Source organism: Entelurus aequoreus, linkage group LG15, assembly GCF_033978785.1.
Source record: "Entelurus aequoreus isolate RoL-2023_Sb linkage group LG15, RoL_Eaeq_v1.1, whole genome shotgun sequence".
Lineage (NCBI taxonomy): Eukaryota > Metazoa > Chordata > Actinopteri > Syngnathiformes > Syngnathidae > Entelurus > Entelurus aequoreus.
This window is the reverse complement of record NC_084745.1, coordinates 18,293,608-18,313,657: the sequence shown is the minus strand read 5'-3', so window position 1 is coordinate 18,313,657 and position 20,050 is coordinate 18,293,608. Positions and strand designations below refer to the sequence as shown.

General features: G+C 39.8%; 1 protein-coding gene across 6 annotated transcripts in view; it reads right to left on the bottom strand.

The window, feature by feature from the left end:
* Nucleotides 1-1,979: 1,979 nt before the first annotated feature.
* tnk2a (tyrosine kinase, non-receptor, 2a) overlaps nt 1,980-20,050 on the bottom strand; it is a 29,110-nt gene continuing 11,039 nt past the window's right edge. For 5 of the 6 annotated variants that reach the window (XM_062020942.1, XM_062020941.1, XM_062020940.1 and 2 more), the window contains 15 exons: nt 19,910-20,005; nt 19,664-19,845; nt 17,761-17,887; nt 17,540-17,686; nt 15,228-15,322; nt 14,834-15,028; nt 12,766-12,857; nt 12,647-12,691; nt 12,325-12,569; nt 7,056-7,262; nt 6,430-6,989; nt 4,373-4,511; nt 4,201-4,296; nt 3,567-3,699; nt 3,213-3,461 (listed from right to left, as the gene is read on the bottom strand). In XM_062020942.1, coding sequence (XP_061876926.1) covers nt 3,460-3,461; nt 3,567-3,699; nt 4,201-4,296; nt 4,373-4,511; nt 6,430-6,989; nt 7,056-7,262; nt 12,325-12,569; nt 12,647-12,691; nt 12,766-12,857; nt 14,834-15,028; nt 15,228-15,322; nt 17,540-17,686; nt 17,761-17,887; nt 19,664-19,845; nt 19,910-20,005 — 2,361 coding nt within the window. In that variant the 3' untranslated portion in view covers nt 3,213-3,459. The other variant, XR_009821151.1, reaches the window with a different exon arrangement.

The window sequence follows — 20,050 nt, the reverse complement described above, 5'->3', positions numbered from 1 at the left end:
GTTGTGGCTGGGGGAGGTGACAGCAAGTAAGCTAGCTCGATGGTTAGAAAACTAGCAAGCTTGTTTCGGTGTCTTCAACCATGGTCTTAACTTTTTTGCTTCTATTCGTTTTGGAGCACAGGGGGTGGGACAGTGCGATGCCAGGAAAGGGCGAGTGTGACCCCGGGGAACAAGCCTTATCCGTATCATGCTTCAAAGCCCGCTTCGAAAAGCTGTACACGACAAAATGTGCTCATTCTAGCCATTAACCTAACTTCCTCATTTTGATTTAAACAAATCAACACAAATTGTTTTATAGGTTAAAGTGCTTTATATATTATTAATGTTGCTGATCATTTATTTTTCATATCAAACAATTCAAGTGGGTCAAAACATTTTTTAAATTTAAATAACTTAATTTATTTTTCAGGCAAATTTATGTATTTTAAATCTTTATTAATAATGTTAAAGTTATTATTTGTTGTAAATTGAGCTATATTTCTTTATTTTGTTTTTTTAAACGTTAAGGATACAATGTTATGCAGAGGCAGTAGTAAGCGACATGTAGCTAAGCTACGTAGCTTAACTAAATTTTCCAGTAGCTTGGCGGTAACTTAGCTACTTTTTTAACGAGTAGCTTTTCCTGTAGTTTAGCTACTTTTAGACCCATGTAGCGAGGTAGCGTACACCAAAGCTACAAGCTACACAGAAGAAAAAATGGACTACGAATCCCAGCCCCCCAAAAATATGGAGAAAATCCAATGACCTGGATGAATGAGAACATCCATACATACGGAGAAAATCCATGATGATTGGTTGGTGTTCGTATGATGAGTCACAATTGGCTAAGGTTAGGGCGAAACATTACGGACTGGCCAATCAAAGGCAAGATAAGGCGGGGTCATCGAAACTAGTAATCAAAATCATAACAGTCATGTCTCATGATGACGAGGGATTCAGAGACAGAGGGACGCTTCAAGCTGACTACTCGAAAATACAAAAAAAGAAACATACTTAATGTCAGAGGAATTCTCTCCCGCAGTTTAGATTTTTCCTTTACTGATGAAGATGACATGCAGGAAACCCAAAATAATGCATGTCCATTTAGACAAATGTATGGGTTTAGAGAAAACAATGCCCAAAACCTTAGTTTTTAGTTGTTTACTCTGTAAACCAAAATCATAACTGCTCTCTTCCTCTAAGACGTCCAACATAAATTTAGGAACACACACTAAGGTGAGTTGAGTTCATGAAAAGTTTTACTGCTCACAACTGTTCCCAAACAACACACAAATCATGGTTTTTTGGTCAAGATATAGTTAGATGCTGTTTTTTTACTGTAGGTAGAGAAAATTAACAACATTGGTGGGCAAAAGAAAAGGCAAACTAAATAAATACATACAGTGGGTTGCAGGGACCCCTAGAGGTAGTTGTAGGGTGTCCCCAGCTAAATGACAGATAGTTAATAGTAATGGACCCTTTTGCGTCATTTGTACACTCTCAGTTACATTAACGTTGATATTATTTTGTGGCTTGTGCAGCCCTTTGAGACATTTGTGATTTAGGGCTGTATAAATAAACTTTGATTGATTGATTGATTATACATGTGGGCCCATTAATATGAATGCAGTAAAATTTAGCTTTGATGTAGTAAGTACTTTTGCTGTGTAGCTTGTAGTGTAGCTTGCTTCAATTCTTTGGGGATAGCTTCCCCTGTAGCTGCGCTACATTTCATCGAGAGTAACTTGTAGCTTTGCTTACTACATTTTCCAAGTACCGTATTTTTCAGAGAATAAGTCGCACAGGAGTATAAGTCGCACCGGACGAAAATGCATAATAAAGAAGGAAAAAAACATATATAAGTCGCACTGGAGTATAAGTCGCATTTTTTGGGGAAATGTATTTGATAAAACCCAACACCAAGAATAGTCATTTGAAAGGCAATTTAAAATAAATAAAGAATAGTGAACAACAGGCTGGATAAGTGTGCGTTATATGACGCATAAATAACCAACTGAGAACGTGCCTGGTATGTTGACGTAACATATTATGGTAAGAGTCATTCAAATAACTATAACATATAGAACATACTATACGTTTACCAAACAATCTGTCACTCCTAATCGCTAAATCCGATGAAATCTTATACGTCTAGTCTCTTACGTGAATGAGCTAAATAATATTATTTGATATTTTACGGTAATGTGTTAATAATTTCACACATAAGTCGCTCCAGAGTATAAGTCGCACCTCCGGCCAAACTATGAAAAAAACTGCGACTTGTAGTCCGAAAAATACGGTAGCTTGCCTATCATTGTGCAGAGGTGTACTTGCAACAGAAAAAAAAATATATAGTAAATATTTTAGAATAATAGTAATACTGGGGTAAGTAAATTATCCTGATCAACATATTATCTTATAATTGCTACCAGTGATTGTTTCAGTAATTACAAAAAAATTAATAATACATATTAAAAAAATAACTATACTAACGAGCCAGGCTCCGGATTCGGATCACTTCAAAAAGCCGTGAATTCCCTCTAGTCTGTGCGACCCTTAGAATACGCAAAACGGACTCAGACTTTTTAAAAACACATTTTTATAGTGGACTCATGATTGACCCCAGGGGAACCTCATTTGTTGGCTAACTAAATGAATGCCAAAAATGAATAAATAAAAATGTGGCAGAGAACACGGAGCTAACATTAGGATAAACAGTCCTGGTAGGAGTCCGGAGTCCATGCTAAGTAAGCACAACTGACAAGTTATTCAGCAGGCTGGGAAATCTCACTTACTTACTTACTTACTTGTCTGGCATCAAACTCGTCATGTGATTTGATACCACAAATTTGATTGAGTCATTAAGGTAGATTGTCTGTCTGCAAACTGAGCAAGTGAATGGTGTGTGTGTGTGTGTGTGTGTGTGTGTGTGTGTGTGTGTGTGTGTGTGTGTGTGTGTGTGTGTGTGTGTGTGTGTGTGTGTGTGTGTGTGTGTGTGTGTGTGTGTGTGTGTGTGTGTCACGCACCATCAGTAAATGTGACAGGAGTGCTTAGTGATGTTGTGGATGAGAAAGGCCGTCCAGGGATCACACACTGATTCAGAGCACCACTGCAATCAATATGAGCGGGGAGAGATGGAGTGCAGTAGAGACTTGTCCCGTAATGGAAAGGTCACACGTTTGATCCCGGGGGCATTCTCTTTTCATACCACTTTTATTTCCACCTGCGGATACACGACATAAGAAGTGTTGCGCATTCGCGTGGGGTTTCTTTTTATACAGCTGCAGTAAGTTAGTGCATCTCAAATATGACATTTAAGTAGTAAAAATAAATAACCAGCGCATGTCTGAGTTCAAGTAAGCGGTTCAATTGTGCGACACCAGTTTGGAGCATGTGTTCACAGTACATACAAGAGGAGAACATTCAAGGCCGGGTCCTTGGACAGAGGAGTCACCGCTGATATCTCCTGCTGCCGTCACTTCCTGTCAGACAATTCAGAGAGAGGCAGTCAGCGGATGTAACATCCGGTGGATCTATCATAGAGCCCTGGAGAACACCACTTTTTATTTCAAATGGTGATTATTTACATATGCTGTTGCAGTGCGGTCCGTACGCGTCCAGCATGAGCGAGCTGGCCTGTTCCAGGTTCCACTGGGAGCGCCGCAGGAGCGCCTCGCACTCGGACCGGGACCGCAGGCCCAGACGAAACAACTGCTCCACCTTCATCCACAATGACAGAAAACAAAACAGTACAATAAATGTCATCTGATAAAGCTTGTGTTGTTGTTGTTGTTGTTGCTGTTGCCGCCATACAACTTGGGACAAAAATATTGGGACATTTCCCAACTACAGGAAGTGAAAATGAAGAAAAACTTAGTGTTGCTCCGCCCATTTTTGCGACAATCCACCATTGTGGAATGAATGTTACAAGATTTGGGATTTTTTTTACTTTTAATTTATCAAAAAGTTAAAGTTAAAGTACCACTGATAGTCACTGAAATTACTCTCTGCGTTTCACCCATCCCCTACTACTGTATTTTAATGTTGATTATTATGGTGGTACTTGGAGAGCCAAAGTTTTTTCTAAGGTGGTATTTGGTGACCGTTCTAATGATTACATGTGTTTTCCAAAGTATTGTGAGCACAACCAGTCGGGGGCGCCACAAGCATCATTTACACTAACATTAGATATTTTGACTGTGAGGCACATAAACTAGCTACCTTCAAATGGTCGACGGCCTGCTGGATTCCCCAGTTGTGACTTTGCAACGCAGCCTGACACTCGTCCAGTGTGACCCCATGAACGGCTCCTTGGACCTGCTCCAAGACAAACACGGCACAGGATATTAGCAGACGCTCGCTTCGTGCGTGTTGTCTTCTTCCTTGCACACACCTGTATGATGCTCAGCTCCCGCTGCATGCTGGGAGCTGCCGTCCGTCCGTTGTTGTTGTTGTTGTAAGAGGAGTTGGACTTGGCCCGGGCAGGGTGCTGTATCATTGGTTTGACCGCCGCCATATTGGCTGCGCCGTACCTTGATTAGAGGGAGACAGAAAGTATTAAATACTGCCTTTTGAAAACACTTGTTTCTTTTTCAAAGTGTATTCACACAATATTTAAAATTATATTATAAATAAAATGTATATAGAGAAGTATATTAACTTCAATAAGAGGGTTTTGAGCTAAGTGCTATTACTGGTTAAGTGGTTTGCTCTAAGTTACAAGTAAAAGGTTGAGTCACAAGAATCCCCGCCATTAGTTAGCAGAGGAAATGTCAAAGTGAACCCCTTAAAATCCGCCTAAAACATCTGAACTTACTCGCTAGCATTAGCTTATAGCTAAAGATCGACATTACTTGGTTTTACAAACACGGAAAGGAAGAAGGTGAGTGTAAAGAACAGTGCCGAGGAAAAAAAAGTGGACGATATTCTCAAACTGAAAGAAAGATCATCAAAAGCATGACCGAGCGCGTCGCCAACTTGACGAAGCAGTTTAAGCGTATCACTGTGAGTCTGCACCATACTGAAGCAAAATGAGTAACACCAGCCAATAATGTTGAAATAATAAGGAAACGGTGAACATTTATCCATGAAAATATCAAGAAGCTGCTGACGGTGTGTTTGACAGAGAAGCAGATTGAAGAAGAAACTGTCGAAGTCCACTCTCTAAGGTAAATGCTGTACATTATTTTATGAAACTACTATAGTTGTTAGTTGTACATTCTATTATATTGTGTATATATAATATATATTTGTACATGCAAGTTTCTTTAAAAGGAATGTACTAGGGGTGCGCAAAAAAAATCGATTCACATCCGAATCGCGATTTTTATTCATTCCAATTTTATATCGATTCATAATTATTTTTTTAAAGATTTAAATATATATCATACATCATATATATATACATACATATGTATAAATGTACAGTAGGAAGGGGATTCATAGGGCCCCATTAGTCCCGGTTTACCGGACACATGATACGTGACGAATTGGGAGGGTGCACTGTCCACTTTAGCCGCCAGATGGCAGTAGAGTGTTGAATATCTTGAAATGTGTTTTGTGGCACTTCCAACTTTGACCACAGCATCAGTTGCCACGTAGTGGCGCTTTCCTTCATTTTCAGCAGATAGCATTCCAAAATGATTAACCCCCCGCCCTTCCTCTTATCTGAGATCCACCCAGGAATTAGAGCATATGAAACCCTTACCTACTCTAGGTATATATATATATATAAAAAACATTTTTTTTTATACGTTTTTTTTTTTTTACCAAGAATCTATTTTTACAAATACGTTTTAAGGCCATCTCTATGCAACAAAGAGCTTTACTAAGCTGTAAGCGGTTTTAAAAAAGTTTAATTATAATTATTACACCAAAAAATATATTGCGAGAATCCTGTTGAATTGAATAGTCACCACAGAAATCCAATCCTTAGGTGCCCAAAGAGTCACATCCCTACAAGTTACATGTTAACCTTTGGTGGTGAGCGGGACAAGCAAAGATTAAATTGGTTTCTATTCATTTCAATAGGGGATGTTGATTTTAGATACAAGTGTTTTGAGTTAAGAGCTCCCTCACAGGACTAATTAAACTCACAAGTTGAGGTACTTCCAGAAAATATATTTTTGTCATTTACTTATATCCATTTTTTTTCCGTGTAGACTGAGGGAATCAAAAGCAAATATCTTGGAAGGAATGACGTCAAAGGGCGCAAACATTGGAGGTGTGTGAAGTGATTCAGCACACAGGGAGACAAATACACGCGAGCCTGTCAGTCAAGCAGAGATTGTATTGAGTGATTCTTGCATGACTTTTTTCCATTCTTCTGCTTATTGAAGCTGCGGTAAAAACAGTGTTGTATGTGCCAGCGGGGCGGAAAATAGAACGCTCTTTCATAACTGCCGCTACAAGCATCTCACGCCGAAAACTCTCGATATGTCGTCATCGCACCTTTCCAGTATAGCTGGTCGCTCTGGCAATGGGGCCGGGGCAGAGCTCTGCGAGCTGTCAATCGCGGAGGAGAGTCCACGAGGCTCCCGCAAAGCCAGAGGATCCAAAAAGGAGGAAGAAGAACCAGGAGGCGGGCCTTTGGGAGGGGAGCAGGACAGCAGGGGACCCAGGAGGCCAGACGCCCGACGGGGGGAGACGGAAAGCGGGGGAGGTGGAAGGAAGGGGGAGGACGGCACCAGAGTGAGCGGCGAGGAGGAGCGCGAGCCCGGCTGGGAGAGGGCGCGGTCCCGCGGAGGGATCTGGGGAGGCGTGTCCTCCAGCTCCAGAGAGATGGAGCTGTGGTGCGGGTGGGCGGCGACCTTGGAGGGGCGCAGCGGCGGCGCGGGGCTGCGGGGCGGCACCACCGGTCGGTCCCCGAAGCCCGACGTGAAGCTGGAGGACGGCGAGGGAGGCGGCAGATAGATCTGCCGGTGAGGCGTGAGCGGGGCCAGCGGCGGCGGGAGCGGTGAGGAGGGCAGAGAGCGGCCTGTCGCCATGGGAACCTGCAGCTTCACCATCACCTACGTCAGCACGGGGACAGCAAGTTAGCTCAAACAATGACACCTCGGACTTCAACACCTCTCCACCTCTCGCTGAAGCTCCTGGAAGAGGTCAGCCGACTGAGACTCGTTCCTGCCCAACATGGCGGCGCCGGAGGGAGTGGGCGGGGCCTCTTCCGTTGTCCCTTTGTTGATGGATCGCACCTCCTGGTCCTCCAATTGGTCTGGCAGTTCCGTAGCAACCTCGTCGTAGGTCGGCTGTGGGAGGGGCCAGTCCAGGATGGAGGGCGTGTCCTAAAACATTGACGTTACTCATACTTGGCAATATTTGCATCATGATTCAAACGTCCTGCTAATAAATGTAAACAAGAAACCAATTCAAGATAAAATAAATAGAGGGGCTTTTGAGTGACCTGACCCCTAAAGTGCGGACCGGGGAATAGTTTTTCATTGATTATGGTTAAAAAAAAAAAATCAATCAGATCATCTACTACAAAGCTAAAAGCAGGTAGCTAAACTTATATTCATTGGATTGGTTTTATTATCCTTATTGGACAGAATGCATCAACGTTTCTGAATGCGGAACAATAACGGGTTATTTCTTTGTTTGCTTCTGACGCAAGAAGGGTGCAAATAGCGTGAGACAAAGTCAGCCATTAAAGCGTGAAGCATTAAGTCAGCAATCAATGCGCACCATCTCGTCACATTGCGTGCATCCGAGGGGAAGAGGTTACCGCTATGACATTACCGGGCGAAAAGCGGCAAGCGCGAACCCCCGAGAGGCCCCCTGTTGTTGTTGTTGTTGTTTAAGTGGCTGCAGTCCTCAGCTGCTGCTTTTTATTTGGAAGAAAAACGCTTGGTTTATTGCTTTTTAGTTCGTCTTCACAAACTTACAGTAAAAAAGAGAAGCAGAGGAAAAGCCCCGCCCTCACTTACGGTAACTTATTTAGGTGGTTTGTGGTGTTAATCAATACACGTGTTAAAATGTAATAAGTACTTATTCTTCTGTTGTTTGGATACTTCACATTAGTTATTTTACATACATTTGGGTATGGATCCAACGCAGTAGTTATTAGTAACAGTCTTGGTCATACTAATGCTAATACTGATTCTTCTAATGATCAAGATCATTGAATGATTACATTTCATCATCACAAATATAATCAGACATAACCACAGAATGGGAGTGTAACAATATCAATGAAATACATAACTTTTTCCTTATCCTCTTTTATTACATACAATATTTTAAAGCAAATTAAAATAATAGTTCTAGTTTATATCCTTAGATTTTTGCACTTAAAGTCCTCCTGTGCCCAGGGACTTATTTTAAACAATAACAAAAACGCCTTAAAACGATTTTAGGATAATAACAAAAATATTGATCTAATCACTGTAGTATCGAACATAAATTGAGACTATATGTGTTAACATTACTGTTGATATTTGAATTGATCCGCCTACCCGTTTACATTCAAGAGCTCCATCTTAGCGTATATACTGTACATATGTATATATACTAATGTAACGATACCAATATTTTGGTACCATTACTAAAATAATTTCGGTACTTTTCTAGATAAAGGGGACCACAAAAAAATTGCATTATTGGCTATATTTTAACAAAAAATCTTAGGGTACATTAAACATATGTTTCTTATTGCAGTTAAGTCCTTAAATAAAATAGTGAACATACAAGACAACTTGTCTTTTAGTAGTAAGTAAACAAACAAAGGCTCCTAATTAGTCTGCTGACATATGCAGTAACATATTGTGTCATTTATCATTCTATTATTTTGTCAACGTTATTAAGGACAAGTGGTAGAAAATTAATTATTAATCTACTTGTTCATTTACTGTTAATATCTGCTTACTTCCTCTTTTAACATGTTCTGTCTACACTTCTGTTCAAATGTAATAATCACTTTTTTTTCTACTTTACATTAGTTTTGGATGATACCACAAATTTGGGTATCAATCCGATACCAAGTAGTTACAGGATCATACATTGGTCATATTCAAAGTCCTTATGTGTCCAGGGACGTATTTCCTGAGTTTATAAACATAACATACATTTAAAAAAAACGAAAGAAGATGTTGTGATGCCAAAAAATATTGACGTAATCATAGTAGTATCGACTAGATACGTTCCTGTACTTGAAATCATTACAGTGGATGTCAGGTGTAGATCCACCCATGGCGTTTGTTTACATTGTGACGCCGGTGAGCTACGGTGTGTAGTGAAGCATGTTTAGCTATTCCTCGTCTTGCAGGGATGATACTTGTAAGAAACTTACTTTATTTGTCGCCATGGAGGCGAGGATTAGTGATTTAGAAGTAGCTAAAACACTGCAGACGGCGGATGGACGCTAGCCGCTAACTAGCTCGCCGTGTCTTAAGGCATCTCTTCCTGTGGGCGTTTCAGTGTTATAACTTCACCTTTATCTTTAGTTTTTACACCAAAATGCGTCCGTTCTCCCTTTTCTGTCTACACACTGTGTCTGCTTGTAAGTACTCTATGTGATTGTGTGCCGCCGAACATGCTCGTCTGCCTGTAAACCAGCAATGTCACGACGTGACTTCGACGCGGGACCGGTACGTTTCAGAGACGGTATCGTACCGAAAATTATTCAATAGTATCGCGGTACTATACTAATACCGGTATATATATATATATCAGATTTTAAATTCGAAAAACAAATCAGCAGCGTCGTACAAAAAAGCTTTTATCAATTACGCCAAATAGCGAAAGTGAAACCGCTTCTATCAGGACATTATCTCGAGAAATTAATCCACGCCTTTATCTCGACTCGTTTAGACTACTGCAATGCCCTGTATGTAGGCATTAGCCAGGCCTCGTTTGCCCGCCTGCAGCTCGTGCAGAACTCTGCTGCTCGTCTGCTAACACAGACCCGCAGACGTGAGCACATCACCCCTATATTAGCATCCCTTCACTGGCTCCCTGTGCTTTACCGAATACATTTTAAACTGCTTTTATTTGTTTTTAAATGTCTAAACAACCTCGCGCCAACATATCTCTCCGACCTCCTTCAGCCTTACTGCCCCACACGATCCCTAAGATCAGCCGATCAGCTGCTACTGACGGTCCCGGACACAAGGCTGAAGCTTAGAGGTGACAGAGCTTTCGCTGCTGCTGCTTCCAAGCTCTGGAACGACCTACCTCTGAGTATCAGACAAGCCTCCTCTCTTCCTGTTTTTAAATCTCTCTTAAAAACATACTTTTATTCCATGGCTTTTAACACAGTGATATCCATCCTGCAATGGCGCCCCATAATACACCTGCTGTGAACCTGTTTTTATGTTTTTATATTTTATTTATTTATTTTTATCGTGTTCTGTTTGTGTTGTGTTTGCTCGGTTCTCGTATTATCTTTTAACCTGCCCATTGTACAGCACTTTGGCTACCCCTGTGGTAAATTTTAAATGTGCTTTATAAATAAAGTTGATTTGATTTGATATATATATATATATATATATATATATATATATATATATATATATATATATATATATATATATATATATATATATATATATATATATATATATATATATATATATATATATATATATATATATATATATATATATATATATATATATATATCAGTGACGTGCAGTCACTGGAGGCAGGTGAGGCGGGGCCTCACGTGCCATCATGGAAAGAAAAAAAATGTAAAAATAAAAAAAATAAAAAATTGTTATATGTATCCAGTGATTATACTATGAAGTTATTTTCCATTTAACTTCACCAGTTTTAGATTATTTGTATTCAAAATCGCTGAATTTTCACAATTGCCGTTCAAATACTGAGAAGAGACGGTGCGGTGATCAGCACGTCACTGCGTTGTGCCTCAACATGGATTGCGGACTCGGCTAACTACTGGCCTGCTGTGCAGTGAGACCGTATTGCTATATGAATTATATTATACATTTCCATAGTTTAGTTAGCTGAGGTATATAATGTACAGTGTATTTTGTCAACAACTGTATGTGTGCAAGTATTTCTTGTGCTGAGCGATCATAAAACGGTTGCAAAAGACGCACTGGCTGAGGCTCGCAGTAATCCCGCCTCCTGGTGGTAGAGAATGCACCCCCGCCGTAGAACGCACCCCCTGACGGGAGTGTTATATCAACTAAAGCCCACACTTAAACTTTCCACGTGCAAGATTGTATCTATTTAAAAAAGTTATTTCATAAGAAGCCAAAAAGTGCAAAAACAATAATGTTCGTGTTGGAGTTGTGAATGACAGCAGGGCCACAACATTAGGTACACCTGCAGACTGCAGCACGGATTTCATATTTCATTCATCCAACACATACAGTATATATATATATATATATATATATATATATATATATATATATATATATATATATATATGTATACATATGTATATATATACACACTACCATTCAAAAGTTTGGGGTCACCCAAACAATTTTGTGGAATAGCCTTAATTTCTAAGAACAAGAATAGACTGTCGAGTTTCAGATGAAAGTTCTCTTTTTCTGGCCATTTTGAGTGTTTAATTGACCCCACAAATGTGATGCTCCAGAAACTCAATCTGCTCAAAGGAAGGTCAGTTTTGTAGCTTCTGTAACGAGCTAAACTGTTTTCAGATGTGTGAACATGATTGCACAAGGGTTTTCTAATCATCAATTAGCCTTCTGAGCCAATGAGCAAACACATTGTACCATTAGAACACTGGAGTGATAGTTGCTGGAAATGGGCCTCTATACACCTATGTAGATATTGCACCAAAAACCAGACATTTGCAGCTAGAATAGTCATTTACCACATTAGCAATGTATAGAGTGTTTTTCTTTAAAGTTAAGACTAGTTTAAAGTTATCTTCATTGAAAAGTACAGTGCTTTTCCTTAAAAAATAAGGACATTTCAATGTGACCCCAAACTTTTGAACGGTAGTAGTATATATATATATATATATATATATATATATATATATATATATATATATATATATATATATATATATATATATATATATATATATATATCCCAATGCGGCCTTCAATATATAGCCCAATGCGGCCTTCAAGTCAAAACGTTTGGACACCCCTGCTCTAGACCTCCAATGATAATGTTACTTAGTTTATTTGCGGTCTTCGCACTGTGAATGGACGCTAGCGAGGACATTTTATTAAGGACGCCTTTGTTTGCTTGTCGCTGTTCAAATTTGAGGGACACAACTAGGATGTACCATCAACATACATTATCACGATATGATGACAGTATTAAAAGCTCTTTCATATTTATATTGTCTGTAACGTGCAACCCTTTTTGGGATTGTAAATAATTTGCAAAGCGCACCTTCAGCGTGTCCTCGTCTGGCTGCTGCGTTTCGGTGAGCGGTGAGGGCGTGGTCGAGCTGAAGCTGTCGTCGAAGTCGATGAGCGACACTTCGCCGGCGTCCGCGCGTGCGCCGCCACCGCAGCCTTCCCATGGGCGGAGCTTGAGGCCCAGGGTCACGCCGACCCTCTTTAAGCCGGGCCGAGCGCTGGCAGGGTCGTCTTCCTCATCGTCATAATCCTCCATCACGGAATCGTAGTAAGGCTCTGAGGGCACATCAGAGGAGTCAAGAGGACGTGGCTGGACGTGGCTGGACATGGCGGACAGCAGAGGGGACACTTACTCTTCAGCAGCACTGCAGGTTGAGGAGGGCGAGGAGGTGGTTGCTCTTCAAGGAAGTAGAACACATTTTACATGTCAATCTTTGTTACAAACGACAACTAAAAAGTATTGTTTTATTACTTTTGGCCCGGTTGGGGAGCTTGGTCGGTCTTGACATGCAAGGGTCCACTCCGAGAACATCTGGGGGTTTCATGGGGTTCCCCAAATATAGACTGAAGAGGACAAGAGATGATTTAGTATCAATGTGACAACATGGGTTGTTGTTTGCATTGAGTGATGTCATCGTTCGTGGAGGCTGCGGTCTGTGGTGCAGTGCTGCGCCCCAGTGGACATTCATAGTAACTGCATTGCACAGTTACTGTGCTGCAAGGGGCAAAGCACCAAATTCTGCACCCTGAAGGGCCACTTATCCCACCCTGAACCCAACACCGCCACCCCATGCACACACAAAAAAAATAAAAAATTTAAAACACATGCAAAAACGTTAAATTAGATTTTAGACTTGAAAGATGGTTTTAACATATCTAGACGACATCTGTTTTGTTTTTACAAAAAAGTGCCAATAAATTCAATATAAATTGACCAAAATATGAATTCAAATAATCATATGATTATAAATACAGTTGTCAAGTTTTCCTTTACTTCAGAGTGTAAAGTAGAGATTACCGTAGTTTATTCATGTATAATTATCATCAGTAAATTAGGGGTGCACAAAATGTATTCGGATCTAAATCAATTCATAATTTTAAAAAATAGATTTAAAAAAAAAAAGAAGAAATTGTAAAAAAAATGTTTACAATAATACATTTTTAGGAATACATTTTTAGGCCATCTCCATGCAGTCAGAAGGAGCTTTTTTTAACCTCTAACCTAATTTGAAAGTTTCATAAATTTTAAACCAAATACTACATTGCAAGAATCTGATTCTGAATCGAATTGTCACCCCAGGAATATAAATCGGATCGAATCGTTAGGTGCCCAAAGATTCATACGCCTTGTGGATAATACGAATCATAATAATGGATCTTTAATCCTATGATAGTATCATTGCCAGTGCATCTCCTGTGGGTTAAACTTACCCATGTCTTCAAAGTAGGGATGTCCGATATTGGCTTTTTGCCGATATCCGATATACCGATATTGTCCAACCCTTTAATTACCGATACCGGTATCAACCGATACTGATATATACAGTCGTGGAATTAACACATTATTATGCCTAATTTGGACAACCAGGTATGGTGAAGATAAGGTCCTTTTTTTTTTAAATAATAAAATAAAATAAGATAAATTAAAAACATTTTTTTGAATAAAAAAGAAAGTAAAACAATATAAAAACAGTTACATAGAAACTAGTAATTAATGAAAATGAGTAAAATTAACTGTTAAAGGTTAGTACTATTAGTGGACCAGCAGCATGCACAATCATGTGTGCTTACAGACTGTATCCCTTGCAGACTGTATTGATATATATTGATATATAATGTAGGAACCAGAATATTAATAACAGAAAGAAACAACCCTTTTGTGTGAATGAGTGTAAATGGGGGAGGGAGGTTTTTTGGGTTGGTGCACTAATAGTAAGTGTATCTTGTGTTTTTTATGTTGATTTAATAACAATTTTAAAAAACGATACCGATAATAAAAAAAACAATACCGATAATTTCCGATTTTAAATTTTAAAGCATTTATCGGCTAATAATATCGGCAGGCCGATATTATCGGACATCTCTACTTCAAAGCTTAGTGACGCCTCTGTTTCTACCTTTTCATCGAGTGTCCTTGAATGCACCACAGTTATGTGACAGGAGATGCAAGACAAAACATTGTTCATAGCTCTCTCTTACGATGCCACAAATATATTAATAACATCAAATTCTTAATTAATTACATAAATTTCCTCCTTGTTCCAAGATGCTGGTGTGGTGTGTAAATGCTTAACGGTGAGCTTTGATAACTGAGTTAGGTTTGGCTATCAGCTAAAAGAACCATTTTGCATTTTTGATAGTGGGTGTAGGTCGTCTTGGACTTTGTTAATATCATTCAAACAACCTTTTTAATAAACTTCACCGGCTATATTAGTTTTTAGCGTGGCTTGTACTCACGTCGGTGAAATACCTTGTAATGTTCCCGTGTACCACAAGACGGAGCCCAAGTACCAAGAGTGAGCATCCCAAGCACCGCTGACCTGTCTATGCGGTCTGCGTGGCCCCAGCTCCGGTGCGGGTCGGTGTCCCCGTGTCCCGTATGGATGAACGAGTGCTTGAGCGGCCGGCTGATGTCGTGTGCGGACAGGCCCGCCACCGCCGTCACCACGTGGCGAGGGAACTGGCCCATGCGCAGCGTTCGCCTGTTCTGGCCTCTCCACCAGTAGTGCTCTGCCCTGCAGAAGCACATGCGGACACATGAGGGCGCCACCCGGGACTCCGCAAGCTGGCATTTAGGCACTCAGTAATTCGACAGTCACGCGAGGAATGTGACATCAACAGATGATGCTTTGTGCAGTTGTCTCGCACACGCACTAAAACAAAAGTATGGGTGAAAAATAAACGGGAAGATGGATGAGGAGTTGAAGAACTGACCTTCCGTCTATGATGGCGATGACATCATTCATTTGAATCTCAAGTTTGCCTTCCTCCGCAAAGTCCTGGAGAGCTCTCATGTCTGTCGGCATGGTCTGAAAAAGAAGGATATTAGCACTAGGGTTGCACGATATACGATATAAATGATACACATTTGGCCGAGGACAGAGCTCTTAATACTATGGTCATATCGTTATAATGTATGTTGATGACACATTCTAGGTGTGTCGCGCTAATTTGGCAGCTGCAAGTGGGCGACCGTAATGTAGTGTCCTCGCTAGCAGCTAACTTAACTAAACATGCTACACAACACACCGTCAGAATATGGTTGATACTACAGTGATTAGATCGATATTTCTTGTTATAAGAAAATCGATTTTGTTATAGTTTACAAACCCAGGAGTCCTTGGACACAGGAGGACTTTAAGGGCAAAGACCAAAGGACTTGAATAAGAGCCAATAGTTAGTTATTTTGCACTATTGATTTAATGTTGTTCAAAATATTGCATGTAATTAGGGCTGAAACAACTAATTGATTAAATCGATTAAAATTGATTATTAAAATAGTTGCCGATTAATTTAGTCATCGATTTGTTGGATCTATGCTATGCGCAGAGGTTTTTTATTTTTTATTTTTATTTTTTTATTTTAAAAAAAATTATAATTTTTTTTTTTTTTTTTTAAATAAACCTTTATTTTTAAACTGCAACATTTACAAACAGCTGAGAAACAATAATCAAAATAAGTATGGTGCCAGTGTGCTGTTTTTTTTTCAATAAAATACTGGATAGGATAGAAATGTAGTTTGTCTCTTTTATCTGATTATTAATCGATTAATCGAAGCAATCAACAGATTAATCGATTATCAAATTAATCGTTAGTTGCAGCCCTACATGTAATAAAAGGTAACAGGGAAATAACACTCTGTGTTGTTGCCTGATTACGATTGTGATCAAAAATGCAATCATTTAGTGATGTTGAAAATTTTAAGTATCAGCATTGGTATGACCCTGCCCCTGTAACTACTTCTTGGTATTGGATCGAAAAGCAAATGTGTCGTATCGGCTAAAACTGAAACAACAGAAGAATAAGTGATTATTACATTTTAACAAAAGTGTAGATAGAGCCATGTTACAACAAAAAAATAACAAAAATATTATTACCGTAATAGTTTTTGAGAAAATAATACAATCAGAAGTGACAATTTGTTACTGCATACGTCAGGAGCTAAAGGAGCCTTTGTAAACCATTTTGGAAGGGCTCTACAGCGGAACCTCGATTTACAAACACCTCGATTTGCGAACTTTGAGATAGAGCCAAATATGTCTCTGTGTATGAACACTTTCATTTTTTGTCATGCCTGCAGGCAAAAAGCAGGGCGCAGCATTTTTGGGGAAGCGGAGCCCTTTACTTCACTTCTCAGGGTGTGGGCCTTTTCTTTTTTTTGCCTGTTAACAAGTTTTGTGCATTTTGCTAACTCAATGTGAGTCCCAAAAACACAACAGACAAGCGTGGAAAGGAGGAGAGAATCGCTGTGGAGTTCCAAAAATAATAATTAAAAAAATAGTCCTATTTGTAAGGAGTACATTAATGGCGCTCACAAGTATGGGAAAATTGATGAAAGCAGGCATCGTACTACAGCAAGTTTTAATTGTGATGAGACTGAACTTTTCTGAAAATATGCCAAAGCAGACTTATTTCACAGCGGAGAGAAGAGCTATCAGCAGCGTGTCTTTCAAGGCACACAAACACGGCCCTTCCCCCGATTCTATTCTCTCTCTAGCTGTCTGTTGCTTTCTCGTGAGCTCATCCTTTGCCAATGTTAATGATTACTTTTTAAAATGTTTATTATTGTAGCAATATGGTTGTAAAAATAAAGTTTTTTGTGATTTCTGATCGTTTGTGAGGGCACCAAAGGGACTTCAATGTGTGTGCGCCTGTTGACAGAGCAGCGCATACAGGACAGCTCATCGTTTTTTGGCTTGCTAATATATACAAAGTTGATGCATCACTTCTGTATAGCACTTTATGTTGTGATTAAAGTGTATAACTAAAATATGGACTTGTGTCGAGTCTGGAACTTGTAATTCATATTTCAATTGTTTCTTATGGAGAAATTTGCTTCACTATACGAACATTTCGAAGAACTAATTAAGTTCAAAATCCATGCTCCACTTTATTATCATTTATATGCCAAATAATTTGTGATTTATATAACTATCGCAGGAGGCTGGAATATATATTTGAGGATATCGCCCAACCCTCGTTAGTGCTCGTCATAAGATCTCCATGTTAAAGAAAAAGTGTGCTACCTCCATCAGGAAGTCCCTGAGGGCGACAAAGGTGGGTCTGTCCTCTGGTTTGGGGCTCCAGCACTGCAGTACGACGTTGTAGATGTCCTGAGGACAGTCATCCGGCTTGCACAGCCGCTCAGCCTCCACGTCCACTTTGTGGAGGATCTGCGAAAAAAAGCCCAGTCAGCAAAAGTGGACCAAATTCTGGAATGGTGAAGGCAGGACTTGAATCTAAGCACCTGGCTTCCATTCAGGCCCATCCATGGCTCCTGTCCATGGCTGAACATCTCCCAAAGGGTCACCCCGAACATCCAGGTGTCGGACGCGTGCGAGAAGCTGCGGGATTTCAAAGATTCCGGAGCACACCTGGAGGGAATCACACAAAGATTAGTGCAGGGGTGTTCAAAGTGTGGCCCGTGGGTCATTTGCGGCACAGAGCCACCGTAAATTCCGGACTATAAGCGGCTACTTTATCCCTACGGCATATAAAGCGGTGCGACTAATTTATGGATTTTTCTTCCCTGACGGCCATATTACAAATAGTTTTCATTAAACACATGCAAAGACACTTAAATGGTGTTTGTTTGTGCTGTGGTGCCATCTTTTGGAATGGTTTGTTCACTACAGGTGCTGCTGGCTGTACGGCTACAGTGTTTCCTGCTGTTTAAAGCTTTGTACCGGAAGTAGAAGTGCCGTTCAGTCTTCTAATCGTCCGCAGCGTTTCCACTCGTATGAATTCTTTATTCATCAATCCAAGTAACATTTGTAAATGTTACAATATAACTAAAACAATTCTTACTTACTAAACCGTCACAAGTGTGATGTGTGTTGGAGTGTTTTCATGCATATTTGTACGTGCCATCGTGAAGTAATTTAAGCTAATGTGCTAACTTGTTTACGAGTGTGTGTGTTAGTATTATTAACTTACAACTGCATTCTTTTTGTATTGTTTCAGTTTCACAAATTCCTCAGTAAATTCGCCAAAATGTCACCGTAGAGTTATTTAGTCTGTTTAGCTGACTAGAGAGCTAGCTCCCACAGCTAGTGGGTCCAGGACGATGACTTCTGTTTTGTTTGATCAGCCGTTTTACTGCCGTGTTACAGGCACTGTTTGGAAACAATTAAGGAATGTAAATAAACATTTACACAATCTTTCTGTGTAAATACCTCATTTCACAACATATATATCTGCGGCTTATAGTTCGGTGCGCCTAATTTTATGGAAAATACATTAAATTCAAAATATATACTTTTTAGTGGGTGTGGTTTAAATACGGGTGCACTCTATAGTCCAGAAAATACGGCCGAAGCACATTCTAAAAATACTGTAATTTTTTTTATTTGTTATGCCTGAATCAAAATCAATGTTGTTATGAATTAGTGACCCATTCAAGGCTCCAATTACTTCACATCAAAAATTCCACTTTTGAAAAACTTTTTGGGAAAATATTGCATATTTTGTGTGTTTGCCATATAAAAAAACATCCTTTGAAATGAAAGGGCATAAAACAAACAAAAAAACATGACAAAATAATAAAAACTTATGATCGACGGATAGTCCTAAAGATGACTTAAGAGTTGAAAGTTTTAAAAAATTTAAATTTTGTGGGATTTTTTTTTTTTTTTAACTCTCACTGCTCAGAAAATAACAATTAATTAAATTAATGCTATGAATTATGGACCTATTTAGGGCTCAATTTACTTCACATCAAATATTCCACTTAGAATTTTTTGGGAAGGGAAAATAATGCATATTTTGTGTTTTTGCCATAAAAACAGGGTTTTGCCAAAAAGGGCTTAAAACATTTTAAAAAAATGAATTACTTTTTATCGACAAATAGACCTGAAGTTAATCGAGAGATTTACTGTACCATAAGTGTGGAATAAAAGGAAATGAATAACATACAACTTATTTTTAGCATTTTTATGTTTTGAAACCCTTCTGGGTTGCCGGGACCAAACATGAGGAGAGCCCAAAAGGTTAAAAAAAACTTTAGAATGTATTGGTTTTGAAAATTAAAAAAATATCAAAATGGCCCATGCATGCTTTGATTTTTAATGTGCGGCCCTCAGAGGAATAAGTTTCGACACCCCTGCATTAGTGGATGTGTGGATGATGTCCAACTCCAGATGCCTCCTCACCATGGGAACGGGATTTTATGGCCCTCCTCCATGACGTACTGGTCGGCGTGTGACGGCAGCGCCCTCATCAGGCCGAAGTCTCCAATCTTCACCAAGTCGTTGGTGGACAGCAGCACGTTGCGGGCCGCCAGGTCCCTGTGGAGGAAACGACGCTGCTCCAGGTAGGCCATGCCACATGCCACCTAGGACAAGAAGTACACACGCTCAGTGTTGCAATGTTAGCGTTTTCGTCGTCTGAAAACTGACCTGCACGGCGTAGTTGCACAACGCCGAGATCAGAATGTGACCCTGACGTTTCCTCAAACGGTCCAACAGCGAGCCCAATGGCGCCAGCTCAGTCACCTGGACACAGCCGAGCCACAATAGGAGTGAGTGTGTGTGTGCATG